The sequence below is a fragment of the Crassostrea angulata genome, unplaced genomic scaffold (assembly GCF_025612915.1).
Source record: "Crassostrea angulata isolate pt1a10 unplaced genomic scaffold, ASM2561291v2 HiC_scaffold_57, whole genome shotgun sequence".
NCBI classification, from domain to species: domain Eukaryota; kingdom Metazoa; phylum Mollusca; class Bivalvia; order Ostreida; family Ostreidae; genus Magallana; species Magallana angulata.
The window spans coordinates 470174-490734 of record NW_026441612.1 but is presented as its reverse complement, the minus strand read 5'-3'; the positions used below and the strand labels follow the sequence as shown (position 1 = coordinate 490734).

The 20561-nt window shown below is 33.8% G+C and overlaps 1 protein-coding gene across 2 annotated transcripts in view; it reads left to right on the top strand.

The window, feature by feature from the left end:
- Positions 1-6477: 6477 nt before the first annotated feature.
- The window catches only part of LOC128168829 (uncharacterized), a 324047-nt gene continuing 309963 nt past the window's right edge, over positions 6478-20561 (top strand). The window contains exons 1-5 of one of the 2 annotated variants that reach the window (XM_052834994.1): positions 6478-6631; positions 6822-6956; positions 7828-7947; positions 8132-8299; positions 8383-8784. In XM_052834994.1, coding sequence (XP_052690954.1) covers positions 6595-6631; positions 6822-6956; positions 7828-7947; positions 8132-8299; positions 8383-8717 — 795 coding nt within the window. In that variant the 5' untranslated portion in view covers positions 6478-6594 and the 3' untranslated portion in view covers positions 8718-8784. Of the gene's footprint in view, positions 6632-6821; positions 6957-7827; positions 7948-8131; positions 8300-8382; positions 8785-20561 lie in introns of those variants that run through there. The other variant, XM_052834995.1, reaches the window with a different exon arrangement.

Genomic DNA, 20561 nt, shown 5'->3' with positions numbered 1-20561 from the left:
TGGTAAAATCAACATTCCTTCAAGTCATCCACATAATATTACGACACAATTTCTCAGATATCTCTCTTTATGTAGTAAGCTACTTGTGCATTTTGTTACAAATATTTTTTTTTTCCGGCGGTTTTGTCAATATATCTCAAGTAGCTGTATATTTAAATTGAAGATATATGCCAGATATGCTATTGTCAACATTCCTTCAAGTCATCCACATAATATTACGACACAATTTCTCAGATATCTCTCTTTATGTAGTCAGCTACTTGTGCATTTTGTTACAAATATCTTTATTTTACGGCGGTTTTGTAAATATATCTCAAGTAGCTGTATATTTATATTGAAGATATATGCCAGACATGTTATTATCAACTTCCTTCAAGTCATCCACATAATATTACGACACAATTTCTCAGATATCTCTCTTTATGTAATCACCTACTTGTGCATTTTGTTACAAATATCCTTATATTTTGACGGTTTTGTTAATATATCTCAAGTAGCTGTATGCATTAATTGATGATACATGCCAGTCTTGGTAAAATCAACATTCCTTCAAGTCATCCACATAATATTACGACACAATTTCTCAGATATCTCTCTTCATGTAGTCAGCTACTTGTGCATTTTGTTACAAATATCTTTATTTTTCGGCGGTGTTGTCAATATATGTCAAGATGTATTTTTTCAAGGATGTCAACTGGACTATTTTTCAACCCACAGACATCTTGGTTTACTTTTTTCTAATGATTTTAGTTGGTTTCATTATATTAATAATAACGTAAACATTGCATACAAAACATTAGGACTTTACTCTAGGTAGAACTAATTTATCAAAAATGTACATCACGTTTATTAGACCAGTTCTTGAATATGCTTCTGTAGTATGTAGTATGTTGCAATATGTTTGACATGGAGAGATTAGAAAAAGTTCAATTAAGTGCTGCATGGAATGTTACTGGTTTACCGATTTTAGCATCTACAGAATCTCTCTACACAGAAACTGGCTGGGAACCTATGGCCAGTCGTTGAAATAAGGCTAAATTAATAACCATGTTTTAAATTCATACAAATCAAGTACCTGAGTACTTGAGCATTATTATTCCTCCTGTAACAAAAAATAACTCAATATATCACGCAAGAAATAGCGATAATTATAGTGTTCCAATCAGCAGATTAGAACTTTACAAAAAATCTTTTGTACATGACACCATTCGGAAATGGAATTCTCTGAAATTGGAAGTTAGGGAAGCAACGTCTCTCAACATATTCAAGAAAAACATTACTGAAAGTATTCCTCAACCTCCAAAATATTATTCTTTTGGTAAGCGCACTATTAATATTTTACATACTAAGTTGAGACACAACTGTATTTTGAATTAAGATCTGTATAGAAATAACATTATTGAATCACCCAATTGTATTTGTTGTCAAAAGGAGGAGGTTTATCACTTTTTTCTTTGTATGCAAGAATTATGTAAATGCTACAAACAATCTTTTTGAATTACTTTTTAATAGGCTTGAAGAAACAATTTTAATTAACTCACATTTGCTTCTTTGAGGTAGTGACAATTTGTTTAACAATACAAACTGCTTTATTTTTTCAGCAGTTCAAAAGTTCATTAAAGAGTCTGGAAGATTTAATATTTAAATACCTTTTTGCTTTTGCTTTGTATACTGTATATTAACGTTATCTACTATATATTCGCAAGTACTTTGTAAATGCATGTCTATGAATTTAATTATTATAAAGACAATAACTATAAGTAACATGTAATAATACTATGACAATTGTATATATTGTATTATTATCATTAGGAGAGGAACTTGTAAGTTGTAAGAACTTGTTTCCAATCCTTTTGTGTAATTTGTTCAAATAAAATCATTCCTTATTCGCAGTTTCATTTATGGCATGCTTCTACAAAAGTGGAAAGGGGGGGGGGGAGGCAAATCCATGATACATTTCCATTCCATTCCATATAAAGTTAAGAAAAGTGCCAGCTGCCAAAAAAGGGGGAATGGGGAAATAGCCCCCTCACCCCAAATCGCGATGCTACGTGCCTGTGATGTAAACACATGGTGTGCTTTGGGATATTTGCATGATCCTAACGGCTTCGTCAACTAATCGGTGCGCAAAATCTATGAATGAGACATTGTGGCGCGAAATCCTGCTGTAACCGTTCACGCAACGAATGAACTCATGATCCATGGGGAGGGGGCAGATGAAGTTTTGACATGTGTTTAGTAACAGCTACATACATGTATATTATACTTTGAATCGGATGTTTTGGAAGGAGTCTTACGAATTAAGAAACACATTTAATTAGTAATTGTTAAATGTAGTAATGTAAATTTAGTATGAAACGCGAGTTATGATCCCATTTCAGGATTAATAAAATCGCCCAATTGAACGAAAATCGGGTCACACCCCGCTTCGGCGATTCAGTTCCTCCAGTAAACATTCCAGCTGTATAAATATATATCTGTTTCAATCAAAACTGATGACTTTCTTTTAATAATGTTAATAATGATAATCCAACACCAATTATTACTTACATTGTACCGTAATAGACAATATGTTGCAACTTGTTGCGATAACCCCTCCCCCGAATAAAGTGGAATTCTGATCTATGTTTAAATCAGGATTACACACGTGAACTGCATGGTGAACGTCCCTTTTACTTGAAAACTCTTGCTCGCTGTTGTTATTACATGCCATATAACATTTTCATCATTTGTGAATGTTAATGCTGACATCTTAAACATGCATCGGTAATCTTTTTTGTGAAAAATCATGATATTGCTTGTCCCATTGTCTGCACTGTTTTGGAGAATGCAACTTTCAAGCCTTAGATATTCCTGACGTCATGACGTCAGACAATGACTCCTTATAAAGTTTCGTTCCGGATTTACTCTCACAGGAATCTGCTGTCTGTAAAGTCGGGTAGACAAAAAAAGTGTATACTATTTTTTGCACAAGTATGCTTAGTTTTGTAAGAAACATATATTTCCATACGTATCTGCTCCGTATAGTAGTGCATATTAATGTGCATGGAAAATATTTTCGGTTAGAAACCTGTGTTCTAGGAAAGATATAATCCTAAGCAGAAATTTGAAGCTGTAAACACAAGCGTTTCAATATTTATAATGTATTCCTCTTTTGTACTCGTAGCTTCATAGGAAAGAGACTTTTCCTCGCAGCAAATTTCTTTTATTTATAAAGGGATTTAACATAGAGTTTCTCCCCATAAGTTTTTCGTGTGCACGTAAACAGATGAAGTGACTGACAGAAAAAACCCAGTGAATATAATATATAATTATATATTATATATAAGTAAACTTTACCGCCCCTCCCAATCCCCTTACAGATACGATTTTTACAATTTTTATGATTTTAAATTTTTTTGTTTGTTTGTCAATAATTGAAATAAAAACAAGATATCTTTAACCTTAAATCTATATGTATATCAACTTGAGCAACATGGAAAGTGTTAAAAATGAAGATATTTGTAACGAAATGCACTAGTAGCTGACGAGATTAAAAGAAATATCTGAGTAGTTGTGTCATAATATCATGTGGATGTCCTAATAGAATCTTGAAATAAGCAACACTTCTTAATATAAGCAATCTATATATACAGCTACTTGAGATTTGATGACAAAACCCTAAAAAAAATAAAGATATTTGTACCAAAATGTACTAGTGGCTGACGATAAAAAAAAGTTATCTGAGTTGTTGTGTCATAATATCATGTAGGTGACCTTATAGAATGTTCAAATTAACAAGACTTGTAGATATCTTCAATCTATTTATACAACTACTTGAGGTGAATAAACTAAATTGTTAAAAATGGAGATATTTGTAACAAAATGCACAAGTAGCTGACTACATAAAGAGAGATATCTGAGTAATTGTGTCGTAATATTATGTGGATGACATGACAGAATGTTGATATTAGCAGGTCTGGCATGCATCTTCAGTTTATAGATACAGCTACTTGAGATATATTGACAAAACCGCCGAAAAATAAAGATATTTGTAACAAAATGCACAAGTAGCTCACTACATAAAGAGAGTTATCTGAGTAATTGTGTCGTAATATTATGTTGTTGATTTGAGGGAATGTTGATAATAGCAAGTCTGGCATTTATCTTCAATCTATATATACAGCTCCTTGAGATATATTGCCAGAACCGTCAAAAAAAGATATTTGTAACAAAATGCACAAGTAGCTCACTACATAAAGAGAGTTATTTGAGTAATTGTGTCGTAATATTATGTTGTTGATTTGAGGGAATGTTGATAATAGCAAGTCTGGCATATATCTTCAATTTATATATTCAGCTACTTGAGATATATTGACAAAACCGCCGAAAACTAAAGATATTTGTAACAAAATGCACAAGTAGATGACTACATGAAGAGAGATATCTGAGAAATTGTGTCGTAATATTATGTGGATGACTTGAAGGAATGTTGATAATAGCATGTCTGGCATATATCTTCAATATACAGCTACTTGAGATATATTGACAACCCCCCCCCCCACCCCACCCCCTCCAAACAAAAGATATTTGTCACAAAATGCACTTACTAGTAGCTGACTACATAAAAAGAAATATTTGAGTACCTGTGTCGTAACATTATGGCGATGACTTGACAGAATGTTGATATTAGAGTCACTGGCAAATATCTATATATTCAGGTACGTGTGATATATTGACAAAACCGCCGAAAAATAAAGATATCTGTAACAAAATGCACAAATAGCCGACTATATAAAGAGATATGTCTGAGTAATTGTGTCGTAATATTATGTTGTTGATTTGAGGGAATGTTGATAATAGCAGGTCTGGCATATATCTTCAATCTATATATACAGCTCCTTGAGATATATTGCCAGAACCGTCAAAAAAAGATATTTGTAACAAAATGCACAAGTAGCTCACTACATGAAGAGAGTTATCTGAGTAATTGTGTCGTAATGTTATGTTGTTGATTTGAAGGAATGTTGATAATAGAAAGTCTGGCATATATCTTCAATTTATATATTCAGGTACTTGAGATATATTGACAAAACGGCCAAAAAATAAAGATATTTGTAACAAAATGCACAAGTAGATGACTACATGGAGAGAGATATCTGAGAAATTGTGTCGTTATATTATGTGGATGACTTGACGGAATGTTGATATTAGCATGCCTGGCATATATCTTCAATATAAATATACCGCTACTTGAGATATATTGACAAAACCGCCGAAAAATAAAGATATTTGTAACAAAATGCACAAGTAGCTGACTATATTAAGAGAGATATCTGAGTAATTGTGTCGTTATATTATGTGGATGACTTGAAGGAATGTTGATATTAGCAAGACTAGCATATATCTTCAATTTATAGATACAGCTGCTTGAGATATATTGACAATTGACAGTGATATAGTGCAATGTACATCTTAAGAACACAAATAGAAATCCTAGGTATGTGTCCTCACAAGGGCATTAACAAGTAACTAGAAGCCAAGTTTCTTTCATCTCGTAGCCAGTTACTAGTAGCTAGCTTTCCTTACTTCTCGAAGCCAGTTACTAGTAGCCAGTTACGAGTAGCCAACTTTGATTTTATCTCGTAGCCAGTTACTAGTAGCTAGGTTTTCTTACTTCTCGTAGCCAGTTACTAATAGCCAGTCAATAATAGCTAACTTTACCTATCTATTCCAGGGCAGTATTCCATTCACTCGTTGGCCAGCAGCCTCATGATATACACCATTATTTTACTTTCATGTTAAATACTAAAATCTGATTGGTATAGCCTCAGTTGGTAATCCGTTCTATTACCCTCAGCGTTAGCAACACACTTAGCAACAGGTAACACAACGAATTGTTACATGCACGTAAATTATGCGCGTACGGTTCGCCGTAGAATTCACTTTATTTCTGTATAAAAGCAATACTTTTTTCTTTAAAATTAAGACATTCAGTATAATAAAATAAATAGTGCCTGTTTGGGAGGGTAACTGTTGAAATTGACACCCCTCGAAAATCATTGTCAACCTCTGCTTCGCGTCGGTTGACAATGGTTTTCTTGGGGTGTCAATTTTAACAGTTACCCTCCTAAACAGGCAATATTTATATATTGCATACACAGTTAAGTGATATTGTGTCTTTAATCATGATTGCAATTTTGATATAAACGTAAAGCAAAAACGTAATAGTGTAGGATTCAATCCTCACAAATAAAAGTCAAAATAAACGACCTGTCGTTTATAGCAAGTTAAAAGCACTATTGTCTGTTAGATAAGAGAATCTTTAAGATATATCGAACAATGGACTAATATTTCTTCAGGTAGACTGGTTTTTGGACAGACGCAATTTTACTAGTTTCCCCTCATTTGAGATCCTTATCAGTAACAACGAATAACTTCCTCGTCTAAGACAAAATACATTTGTCATTGGACAGTTTCGTACCCAATCAAATATAGCAATTGAAAATCTGTGACCTTTGATCGAGTAAATGAGGAAAATAGAGGAGATTTTATCTAATTACGAAGTATATAAGATATAGATATTACGGAAAAGATCAATACTAACCTACGGTTATGAATATCATTGTAAGATTAACAGTCTTGGCTGCAGGTATGTTAATTACTAAAACAAAATAAAGTTTTGAAAACCATTTATTGTATTATAGAAGAATTGCTTTACAATCTAATTGGAAAAAAATTCTAAAAATAGTTCTCCAGAAAATGACTTTAATCAGTTAAGGGATTTGCCGTAAGACTTTAACTTAACGTACATCAAGTTGTCTTATCTTTTATTTGCAAAGGATGTGTGACATTCTGCCAATGCGACGCATGCGTAGATAAACTTCCAGACTGTGGTGAATACACAAAAAGTTCGTGTAAGGCCCCATATGTAAACTGGGCTTATAACAATTGTAAAGCGTACTGTGGATTTTGTCGTAAGTATAAATGCGTTTTAATCTAAGTCATATTAGTAGCATTTCCTATATTGGGTGCCCATTGTCAATTAACATTAAATTTTGCTTCTTTTCAGCCTCTTCAAATTTACTTGGAAAAACTTAACAATTCACTCAAATACTTATTATGCAGGTTTTGATCAATTACACAGTACATGTGTACAACTACATTTAAATGTTCTAGTCTATACTCATCAAGTACATGTATCTGTAACGTGACCTGCTTATACGAGGAATTGAGATATAGGCTGTGATTCATGTTACATAATATGATCCGATTTTTATGTAACTTGACTTTCTTATACGAAGATTATATATATTTATAGTCAGTAGCAGTTTCCATATCAATATTGAATTTATTCAATACATTTGTTTAAATGAAAACAATCTTAAATAAACATGAGTGTAACATATACTTGAATGTGCATAATCATGGGGAGTAAATCTTTAACTTTTGAACTTGCTATCCTTTTTTTTATTTTTAGGTAGGTTTACATTTTTGTTTCAAACTATATTAGGATTAAGTGTTCTTTTCCTTACCATTTTGTAGATTTTATAATTACATAAACCTAACAAAATTCCTCCGTAGTCGGGAACTAGTAATGGTGTGAAAAAGGTCTCTATTGGTCACTGTTTGACCATCTAATATATTATTGTCTGTTTTAGTAGTTTATTTGAGGACAGAGTTCGAATGATGTAATCATGTGACATTACACGAATTGCGAAAAAATATTGCCTCCGGACCAGAAGCTATTGAAATCAAAAGAAATGAATTAAATCTCTACCATTGTTGTTAGATAACACATAACTTTGGAAAATTAACATCTTTAAAATAATAATGTATTTTATACAGATACGGAATGCCATGACAAAAGGAGTGATTGTCATGAGTATGGAAAACAAGTGTGTCAGTCACCCTATATACCATGGGCAAAGGAAAACTGCGAGCAATATTGTGGATTTTGTGGACACGGTATATAAATATAAAACACTTACAAGATTCTAATTTTAATTACAAAGCCACTTTTTAAATTTAAATATATGTTTCTAAAGAATAAGCCTTTGACGTGACTTTTCCTTAATTTTAATGTTTGGTCGAGAACTGAAAAAAAAAATAAGTACTCAAATTTATTATATTGTTATGTGTTGTATTCTAGATTTGAAGTGTGTATATAGTCCTTGGTTAGATCTTACTCCTTGCTCACCGGTCTGTGGGAGAGGCAAGAAAGTTCAAGTGAGAACAGTTGCCATAGTCAAACCGGGTACCCCCTTAGAAAAGGACTGCACTGAAAGTTTATTTAGGAATACCGCTTGCAATATAAATTGTAGGTGCTTATCTTTTTATCTTTAAAATTAATTTGTGTAAAAAATCATCGACGTATAATCACTATAATAACTTTTATTCGAGGTACCATTAAACCGACGGCTGTTGTGAAGGTCCCCGTCACCGAAACGTTAATAGTCACAGACAAAACCCACGTTCAAGAGCCTGTGGTTGATACCGGAGTTCTTGATCACCATGGTCCTCTTATTCATGTTGACCCAGACACGGTAAAGGACGTTGCCATAGCAGGAGCCGCAACAGGAGTCGCCGCTGCGGGGGGAGTAGCCCTTGGAGCACTGTTTGCCGAGCTACTACCAATGCTGCCACTGTTTGCTTTTGGTAAAAGAGATGTCACTGAACAAACAAGAGACTTTGAAGACTTCGTTAATACAGTTATGAAGGCTCAAGATTTTGACTGATATTTTCTGATATTTTTGGACTGATATGTAAATTACATTCCACATAAATAAATAATAAATAAATAAATTTTCATTCTTTATTTTTTCTCGCTCTCAAAACAAAAATAGACAAATGACAAGACACCATCTTGTTGCGAGCAACGAGGAGGTCTTCCCTCCGATTTTTAGAATATGGAATGACCTTGCTCTTGATCTTTGTCAACGAAACATATCTGGAAATGGAGTTGGGATCTAAGAGTTATGGATGAAAGATTATCTACCTCTTTGGTGTCTCTTACATGTATTTGAGGGAACTGCTTGTTTTTCTTCATTTCAGTTAAAATGTAGTTTTGTGTACCGCTCAGTGTTTAGAAATTAATTTCCGTTCTCGAGATATCTGGGAAAGATCGATTTGAGCTCTGTTCATAAAACTATTTTAGGGTCCAAATAACAAACAATATATGATTGTAGATTGTTAAGCACGTTATTTTAAGCATCTTTTGTTCAATACTGCTTTTCGGAATTTTTCTCCATTTCGAGATATTCAAAGTTTTGGATTTTTAACCCCTTAATATCCCTAATTACGTAACGAATGAGTAAATAAGGGTCGTCTATAGGTAAACAACTTTGTAATAAACATAAATGCTTCTATAACGAATAACGAAATATTTTACATTTAACAATTTATCATTTAAAGACGTACAGCCCTATTGGTCCCTTATGTGAAGAGTCATCCCCTTTTTCTTGATGTCAAAAGAATGTTCTTGTCATTTCAAACACATTTTGATCAACAAGTGTTTAGAAATTTTGTACCGTTCTCGGGATATCTGGAGAAAGTTGTTTTAGGGGCCGACCCTGTAACTCATTTTAGGCACTGGATAAAAATGAAATTATGGTTATAAATTGTTGGGCATATTATTTTCAGCATCTTCTGTTCAATATTGCTTTTCAGAATTTTCCTTAATTTTGACATGTTGAGGATCGAATTTTCGATTTTCTAGCCCCTTAAAATTCTTCATTACGTAACAAAGGAGTAAATAAGTATCAGGTATAGGTAAACAACTTTGTAATAAACAAACTTGCTTATAAGAGAATCACTGCCATAAAGTCAGGATAATTGTTTTCATCATTTCAAGATACACAATTCTTCAATATGTCTTTTAAAGATACACTGAACCTCATCTTTGTCTAGATTCTCCTAAATAATTGAAAAAAAAAATGTCATTTAAAAAAGTGCATATGATATCAAATAAATACAAAATAAAGGAAACAAAGTATATATTTTTTTTAAAAACAAACTTTAAAAAATCTTTAAACTGCTTTAATTTTCTTTTTATTAAATAATGCCTTAACACATTCAAAATACACCAATGCATGATGATAAGCACTTTCTTATCCATCATATTTATGCATTATCAGAGTAATCTTTTCCTTGGTTTGTAGAAAACAGAGAATATGTGTGTAGGGGTGACAGCTAGGGTAACCTCAAGCATTGAAACCACAAGAATCAACCCAAAAAATCCATGTCGCCAGGTGGTAGCAGAAGTCTATGTTGGGCTGAAATTAAAAATTTTAAAAAATCAATTAGCTGTGTGAACATGTGCATAGCAAATGTCTGCAAATACAAGAACATTTGTTGAAAATAATACACTAACAGTGCAGTGTAATAAGTATAACAAGATGGCAATACAAAAACGAAATTTGCATATCAGGTCATAATATCTTAAGTAGAAACACATATCAGAGAGAGAGAGAGAGAGAGAGAGAGAGAGAGAGAGAGAGAGAGAGAGAGAGAGAGAGAGAGAGAGAGAGAGTCTGGTTTACATATTGTGATAGTAAATATTTAATTTCTTTTGATACAGTAAAGGAGAGGTTTACACCGAAAACATCGTTTCTGGAGAGAGAATCCCCTTTGCAGAAGTGACCCACAAAGTTCTGAACAAGAAGACCACCGGAAGCAAGGACAAGGTATTAACGTTAGAATGCCGCCCTACTGCAACAACCATCGAAATAAAGGACAAGTGTGACATTGTGTATGGGGACTTTGAATTCCGTGTGAGGAGGGATATTCTGTCCGACCTCAAGGAAGCTTCATGTTCGGATGGAAATTTCATGTGGCTTTTGGCAAAGAGACTTTTCCATGATGAGGAACTGGTTGGTAGAAATTTCTTTGGTCGGAAAGGAAGATTAGCCATTTCTCCAAGAAGAAGGAACTGCCTGAAAGCTGCATTCCTTGAGCACTGTGGTTCAAACTACGCCGACTTTACAAAGGCTGTGAACAGCATCAACAATGGAATTAGGTCATTGCGGCGATAAACTTTCAAATTGAAAAAGTGTGCATTACCCTCTTATTTAACTGTGACAGGTTTTGAAGAGAAGACTGTTATCACAGAAAAAATGCAGGAATTGCTTACATGTTTATGAAGATATAGACTGTTCATAAAAAAGTTATTTATGTACTGTTAATAATGCAAAAGGTAATTCTGTATTCAATGTTCATATTTTCATAAATCTAAAATTAAAAAAATATTTATTTCTACATGTATCTCTTGTTTTATTTCCATTAATACCTGTGTAGTAAACAGTAGTTAATATTCATTAATGTATTGATATTGGTATAACTATATGTATCTGATGTTCAAAAACCACAATTATTTAATATGGATAATGAAATGTAATTATATCACAGACTGGAGTGCAGAACAGGAGTTAAATGCACACATACATGTATGAGATAGTAAATGTGGCTTGATCCTCAACAAATTGCCATCCAGTTCTACCTGGAAATTTAAGGAGAGATGGTCAACAAATTAAGCATCAGGTCGTCCAAACACTTTCAGATATTTCATTTAGGGGAAGTAAAGGCCTAAAACAATGACTGATGCATTTTGCACATGTGTTTCAGTGTAGTGATTTTTTTTCTCGTGTCGTTTACTATTGTGTTTGACTGTTTTATTTCAACAGGATTGATAAAATCTTTATAAATGTAGAAATAACGAAATCAGTAACACGTAAAGTTATTCGGTAAAATTTTGATGACAGTAATTTCCACAGTTCTAACATCCATAAGTAGTTCACACGCTATCGTAGATATAGACTAAACGGAAAAGAAGAAATATACATGCAACAGAAATATTACGCGGCTGCTTACATCCTTAGAACTATGTAAATTTTAAGTCCCCGTATTTGCTATATCCGCCGCTTAGTCTCAGGAATTTCTTTTTAACTGATCAATCCGCTGTATATATGGCAGACATTAAGAATGGGGTCCGAGGTACATTTCCACAAAATTTCATTAGGATTGAGTGAAGGGCTCGGGAGTTAGAATTTTTTTCTACAGTACATGTCAAGCACGACATTCGAAACTCAAATGCCCCAAAACTCATAACTCGCTTAAAAATGAACGAATTGGTCTGGTCATTGGTACAAAAATCAAGAATGGTACTGGGTTGAAATAAAATGTTAAAATTGAAAGATCTAGTAATAGGGGCCAGTTACTTTTTCTTGGAAACCTTTTAAATGAAAATTTATTTGATTTTAAAGACATTTTGTTCAACAATTGTTTGAAAATTTATATTACATATAAAAATATATTACAATATATTTCTCAGTAAAGTGCTATGGAAGAAAGACTTTACCGCCCTTTTGGCTCCTAAACTGAAGAGCAAGCCCCTTTTTCTTGGCATCAAATGAAAGGTATTTTGATATTAAACATATTTTGTTCAAGAAGTGTTTAGAAATTCGTTGCCGTTTTTGAGCTATCTGGGATAGGACGTTTTAAGGGCCGACCCCTTATCTCCTTATTGGGGCCAGATAACGAAACTTTTATGATTGAATATTTTTTTAAAACGCCATTCTAAGCATCTTTTATTCTATATTGCTTTTCAAAATATTTGTCCTTTTTGAGATATAATTGATCGAAGTTTTGGACTTCTGGTCCCTTAAAACCCCTTATTACGAACGCATGATAAAAAATTTATAATGTGTAGTTTTATAAGTGAAAGATAAACATTTTTGCTTCTGAAATATATAACAAAAATTTTCTCAGTAAAGTGCCATGGAAGAAAGATTTTATAGCCCTAATGGCCCCTAATTTGAGGGGCTAGCCCCTTTTTCTTGACATATAACGAAAGCTCTTGTAAATACAAATTTTATTCCCTCTATATGCTATGTTAAAATATTTTCAGGAAAAGAGATAAAGAACGAAAACCATTAAAAATTACGTCGTTTTTTCAAACTCAATTTTCGGGTCCAGGCGAGCTTCGACGCCTTTGAAGCCAGACAACCATAAATGCCTTTAAACACATCTACAATCTTTTGTCTACAATCCCTGAAAATTTGAATTCAATATCTTTTTTCGTTTAGGAGGAGATGGCAGGACAAAATGGCCCTCTAAAAATCACTAAAACGTCAATATCTCCCGAACGGAAATGACGTCATTAAAATAAAAAATCATATATAAGGTTTTTATCAATATTTACAAGATCTCAATTTTTCACGGAAATCGGTCAAGTCGTTTTCAAGAAATCGCTTGTACAAAAATGCGTAAGAAAAAAAAAATAAAAGGGAAAAAGAAACAAAGCAATAACAGTAAAGTCTTCCGTTGGAAACGGAAGATCTTAATAAGAAGAACTAGACACGATCTCGTTGCGAGCAATGAGGAGGTCTTCCGTCTGATTCTAGAATTTCAGATATATGTTCGATCTTGATTTTGCTGTGAACAGCTAAACACGTGTAAGAATAGAAGAACAGGGTCTACATTCTTAAACCCAAGGCAGCGGTAGTCACTACCGCATTTTCTATGGGAGGAGCTTATCAAGATAAGAGAAAGCAGCTAAGTTATATTTAGCATCACTTCTCCTCACCAGCTGATAAGCACATGGCTTATCTGATAACACAGATTACTGACCACTCATTTTCGATAGCCTAAGACTTTACAACCAATGTTTGGAGTGTAAGAAAACAAATTGTTGATGGAAAATTTCATACTGTTTATATGTATATGTTTTAAAGGTAAACAAATCATTATAAATAAATTTTAATTTGTGTATAATTTACAGTTTTAATAAAATTGCTTACATTTTATAGACATATAATCCAAGTAAAATGATTTATCACTGAAAAAAATTAACCAAGTCACTTTTCATAAAAAGTTTCAATAATTCTGTCCCACAAAGTGAATGCAAATTTGTTTGTTTTCGGTACAAGGTTTTTGTGGCCAGATCGAGATCTTGGTCGCCGTGCATCTTTAAAGTTACTAATTGATGTGTATTCTCGGTCCACATTTTCTTTCCAGTCTAGGACAGCCATGTTTGACCTCCGTTTATACTCCTCATCACCAAATTTTATTCTTTTATCATGATAGACGAGAAGGGCATTGTTAAAAGATTCAACATAATGCGTGTCAATACAGTTCACATAATCCTCTGGTGTCTTGTATATTTGTAGTTTATGAATCTCTGTCTTAAGGATTCTTTCTGCCTCAGAATCACTTAGGATGTTCTTTGATGGTTCATAATTTGGGTCTCTTCTGCATCTTGATTCCACAGAACAATTCTGGTGGTTGTTTTTATAGTGCTCAACAATATTATCTAGACATTGTCGCAACTTCACAGGGGAACCTTGGCAATTTTTCATTGCATAATATGTATGGGTTTTAATTGATGCAACCTTATCTGAAAGATCAGGATGCCAAGTAACACCCATATATTTCTGAGGACCGCTTGCAATTTTTTTCATTTCTTTGGTGACTCCTTTACTTGCATGCCACGTATCATTTGCATTGGTCACCTGTGGTTGATGTACTGCAAGATATTTGTTAACACTTGCATTTCTGTCATGTCCATGGATGTTGATTGATGTGTCATTTTCATCAAAATGTTGGTACAAATTTTCAACTCCCCGGATTTCATGACGCTGGCTAACAGGATCATCTTGTCTAGTTACCACAGCCAAACCAACAACACGATGATGTGTTTGACCAATAGCAACGACGTCTGATTGGGCTGCATTTCTCCTCCAACCATGGCGGGCATCTGTCATAATGTTTATCCCATAAAAAGGTACATCATTTTCTTCTGCCTTTAAAACTTCAGTTGTTACTTCTTCATTGATGGCATCTTTTATTGACTCCTTAGCCAGGTCTTCTGTCATAGAGCAGTACAAATTATGGTGACTTTCAAATGCACTCTCCGGAACAATACCTATATAAGCAGAGTCACAAATACGCTTGTATTGACTGTAACGAACACCTGTTGCATAAACAGAATGGATCATTCTGAGATTTGCAAGAAATAATCCACCAGGTAAATGCTGGGAGGAATCTGCTGTGACCAGGTGATTGTCTTTACAAGTGAAAGTTACTTTAGCTGTATGACCAAATCTTTGCAATTTTTTAACATCCAAAAGTTCAGTGCATGTTTGATTGTGATGCTGAATTCCGGAGCAAATATTTCTCATCGCTGAATAGGTTGTCAGAAACATATCTTCATCTGTGCTTTTTTTATCACATGGTAAATATGGTTGAAAGTTAAAATTTCTCTCATCATTTTCATCATCAACCAGTCCATTCAATTGCAAGTAAAAGTAAAATACAGTATTCAGCACTTGTTCGTTCGTCACAGAAGACACTTTCTCAGCCATGCATAGTTTGATTTTATCCATTTTGTTGTAAACTGATACTTTATCATCTTCTGATTTTAACATAAAATCGAATACATCCTGTAACAAGGGGTTTTTCCTGAAGTTTACGTTTTTCATTCCGTGCTTTCATTTTCTCTCCGCAGTCTGATCCTCGTTTCTTTCTTCCATGTTGTTCTCTATTTTCATCACGAATTCTCTTTGTACTTTCTCCATCCATTTTACTTACTTCTTATTTTACAAATGATGAGTTTGATATGTATGTGTGTTTGTTATTATGCAAGTTTCCCACCTGCTGAGTCTGCAGAGCCTTTGGCCAGTGTGGGGTACTCCAGGGTTATAAATAAGTTTTGTTTTCTTTGGGTATAATAATTAAATTGAGTTTTTCTGATAGGTATTTTGATTGTTATATGACTTTTTTTTATTGATAATTCATAGCTATTTTTGCTCAATAAAATCTAAAGCTTTAAAGATACAAAAACCAAAACATATGACAAACTGCAGCCCCCCCCCCCCTCAATATGTTACTGCATGGGATTGTTTCTTATTGACCAGTGAGAAACTTTCCCGCCAAACTTCACAACATGGTCTGTTGGAAGAGTTTATTGTCTTTGGTTAGGGGTATAGTAGTTGCACTAAACTTTGATATGTATAATTAATACGTAATCATTACCATTGAACAATGAATCATTTTTTCATTCTGTTGGATATATGTTTTGTTCTTTCTTTTGTTAGTAAAAAACAAGTAGTTTCTTTATATTTAAAAATGTAATAAATTAGTCTGGTACCCCTTGTGTAGTGAAATAGTCTGTCTTGGAATCAGTCTGGCCATTCTACAGGAAATCATCAGTGAATGTAACACTCTATTTTTTTCTTTGTTCTTTGCTTTACCATGTAAATGTCACAACCAAGAAGGCAAGTTTGTTTGAACATTACAGAAGTTGAATTTCATTCAATCAGAGCTCTATTTTCACACAGTGAATGGGATTTTGACTCGTGTGTTGTTTTTAACAACTGGAAAGAAGAAAATGCATATGAAGAGATAAGAGCTGGTCAGAATGTAAGTGCTACCAGTGATAACAATCCTGACATCAACGAGCAGCAAGCAGCAGGTGGTGATCCTTGACATGGAGGGGATGATGCAATACCAGAGATCAATGACCAGGAATGTATGTATTGTTTTTGCCACCCATGCGTGACCTCAAGCCGACAGGAGTGGCTCGGAAATGGTGCACCACCCCATACTAGGAATTCTGCTATTAGGAAAACAAAGTATAAAAAGTTTTGGACTATGATGTCACGTAGATATGCATGGAACCATCCCAGAAATCAAGCGAAAAAAGCTGCACATTTTAATCGTGATGAAGTAGAAAACATTGTATGGACACAGAGAGAAATAATGCCAGATGTGTTTTATCTCTAGTGAGGGATTTATACCCTCCCCCCCCCCCCCCCCGGTCGACCTTACATGGGACACAAGTGGGCTTGATTCGTGGACAAAATAAATGTGCAATATAAATTACAATTAAATTATTTTTTCAGTAAACACTTCATCATATAACTTTTTAGTGAAACATTTGGATTATAAACATAATACATCATTGCTGCAAGGCTTATCAATAAAGTAAGTCACTTATTTCACTTGTTTCTCTGTTCACATGGTTCTATTTGTTGACATTTCTGATGTGGTAATTAGGATTCCGTTTGACCTAGGGTCAACTTCCTTATGCAGAGCAGTGGAAATTTGAAATCTTATCACTTCAGATGAAAATAGTATGAATTTTGGCATTAAAATAATTTTTCAAAGCTTCATTTTTCATGTATAGATGTATGAGATGGAGAGGTACAACCATGCAAAATTTTATTATGTTAAAAAAATTGAACATGATGAAACTTTTCAAAATTTCTCTGCTCTGGTCAACATGTCAAGAAATAACTGATTTTCAAAATTTAGCTCCTCCCATTTCCTTTTATACTCCTGCCTGGGGTTTAAGGCCAGATACTATTTTGTTTCAGGTGTAAGAGCTTTGTTCTACAAGTGTCTACAAATTCGTCACCATTCTTGAGATATCTGAGAAAAAACGTTTAGGGGCGGGTCCATTATCTCCTTATTGGGGCCACTGTAACAAAGTTTGAAGGTTGCAAGATTAAGGTTGTAAGATAAAATATTTGCTTCTATAATACATTACAAAATATACCTCGGTAAAGAGTTATAGAAAAAGACTTTAGAGCCCTTTTAGGTCCCTAATATTAGGGGCCAGCCCCTTTTTGCTCAGCAGTTGTTAAGAAATTCGTAACCGTTTTTGAGATATCTGAGAAAAACGTTTTAGGGGCCGGTCCCTTATCTCCTCATTGGGGCCGCTGAACCAAATTTTGAAGGTTGCATGTTTAATCATTTAATCGTTAGTTTAATCATTTTGAGCATCTTTTATTCTATACTGCATTTCAAAATATTTTTACTTTTTGAGATATAGGTGATCAAAGTTTTGGACTTTTGACCTCTTATAACCCCTAATTACGTAACACATGAAAAAATCGTTATGCTGTCGGGCTTCATAATTGTAAGATAAACATATTTGCTTCTATAATTCATTACAAAATATACCTCAGTAAAGAGCTATAGATGAAAGATTTTAGAGCTGTCTAGGTCCCTAATATAAGGGGCCAGCCCCTTTATCCTGGTATCAAATGAAAGGTCTTGTAAATATAAACCTTTTTTACATTACATGTTTAAATAGAATATTTTCCAAAAAAGAGATAAAGAAAGAAAAGCACGAAAATTCACGACGTTGTTTTAATATCAATTTTCGGGTCTAGGCGAGCGTCGGCGCTTTTCAAGATAAAAATGATTTAAGACCTTCATGCACAACTTCAGTCTATTGTCTACCAACCCTGAAAATTTCAACTTTATTTCTGCAATAGTTAAAGAGGAGTTCCGCTGACAAAATACCCCTATAAAAATCATAAAATCGACGATATCTCACAAACGGAAGTGACGTCATCAATGAAAAAAATTTGCAACAAGGTTCAGATCAATACCTATCAGATCTGAAAGTTTCATAAAAATTAAATGAGCCGTTGCTGAGAAATGGCGTGCACAAAATTTGTAAGAAAAAAATTAATAACTAGACACGATCTCGTTGCGAGCAACGAGGAGGTCTTCCGTCTGATTTTAGAATTTGAGATATATGTTCTACCTTGATTTTGCTATTTAACAGCTACACATGATTTAGAATAAAAAAAACAGGGTCTACATTTTAGGGGGCCAGATACTATTCTGTTAAAGGTGTAAGAGCTTTGTTCAACAAGTGTTTAGAAATTCGTCACGGTTCTTGAGATATTTTAGAAGAAAAAGTTTTAGGGGCCGGTCCCTTATCTCCTTATTGGAGCCGCTGAACCAAATTTTGAAGATTGCATGTTGTTAAGTAAATCATTTTTAGCATCTATTCTTCTATACTGCATTTCAAAATATTTTTTCTTTTTGAGATATAGGTTGTCATAGTTTTTGGCTCTTGACCCCTAAAAACCCTCATTACATGACATTACATTGCTTGTATACATAATTGTAAGATAAACATATTTGCTTCTTTAGCCTTTCACAAAATATCCCTCAGTAAAGAGCTACAGATGAAAGACTTTGGAGCCCTTTGGTCCCCTAATTTTAGGGGCCAGCCCCTTTTTCTTGATCTCAAATAAAAAGGTCATTCAAATTTCAACACATTTTGTTTAACAAGTGTTAAGAGATTTGTTACCGTTCTTGAGATATATGGGAAAGAACGTTTTAAAGGGCCGATCCCTTAATTCCTTATAGGGGCCATTTAACGTTTTAGGGGCCGATCCCTAACTCTTAATAGGGGCCATTTTACGATATTTTGAAAATTGCATATTATTTAGTACATCATTTTGACTATCTTTACTTCTATACTGCATTTCAAAATATATTTCCTTTTTGAGATATGGGTGATCAAAATTCTGGACTTTTGGCCCCTAAAAATCCCTAATTACGTAACACACGATAAAACCATTACATTGCTTGGATACATAACTGTAAGATAAACATATTTGGTTCTATAACCGTTCACAAAATATCCCTCAGTAAAGGGCTACAGATGAAAGACTTTAGAGCCTTGCTGGTCCCTTAATTTGAGGGGCCAGTCCCTTTTTCTTGATATCAAATAAAAGGTCATTTAAATCTCAACACATTTTGTTCAACAAGTGTTTAAAAATTCGTTACCGTTCTTGTGATATATGGGAAAGAATGTTTTAGGGGCCTATTCCATAACTCCTTATAGGGACCATTTAACGAAATTTTGAAAATTGCATATTATTTAGTACATCATTTTGAGCATCTTTTCTTCTATACTTTATTAAGGTCTTCCGTTTCCAACGGAAGACCTTATTGTTTTTGCTTTGTTTCTTTTCCCCTATTATTATTAAGGTCTTCCGTTTACAACGGAAGACCTTATTGTTATTGCTTTGTTTCTTTTTCCCTATTATTAGGGTCTTCCGTTTTCAACGGAAGACCCTCTTGTTATTCTACGGTTTCTTTTTCTTTATTATTCTTTTTTTTCTTTTTCTGACTTTTTTGGAGCGCAATTTCTCAGACACTATCCAACCGATTCGCACAAAATTTTTAGGACGGATAAAGCATGATCGGCGCTACATATTATAAAATTTTCAAATGATGAAGTCACTTCCGGTTTCAGATATTGACGATTTTGTAAATTTTTAAGGGTCATTTTGTCCACGCATCTCCTCCGAAACTAATCAAGATAGAAGCTTGAAATTTGCAGGGATTGTAGATGAATGTTTGTAGATATACCCCCATGCTTCCAATGATGAAAATTGCTAAAGGCCTCAAAGCTCGCCTGAACCTGAAAATTGGCACCAAATTTTTTCACAAAATTTTTGCACATTTTCTGTGATATCTTTTGATGTATAAATATTTTGTTAAAACTTGTAATGCAAAAGTTGTTTCAAATTACACGGGCTTTCGTTTAATATCAAGAAAAAGGGGCTGGCCCCTCAAATTAGGGACCAAGAGGGCTGTAAAGTCTTCTTACAATAACTCTTTACTGAATAATAATTTGTTATTAATTATAGAAGCAAAAATGTTCATTGTTGGGCTGTTTATCTATACAGTACCATACTTTAGTCATATGTTACGTAATTAGGGGTTTCAAGGGGCCAGAAGTTGAAAACTTTGATCATTAATATCAGAAAAAG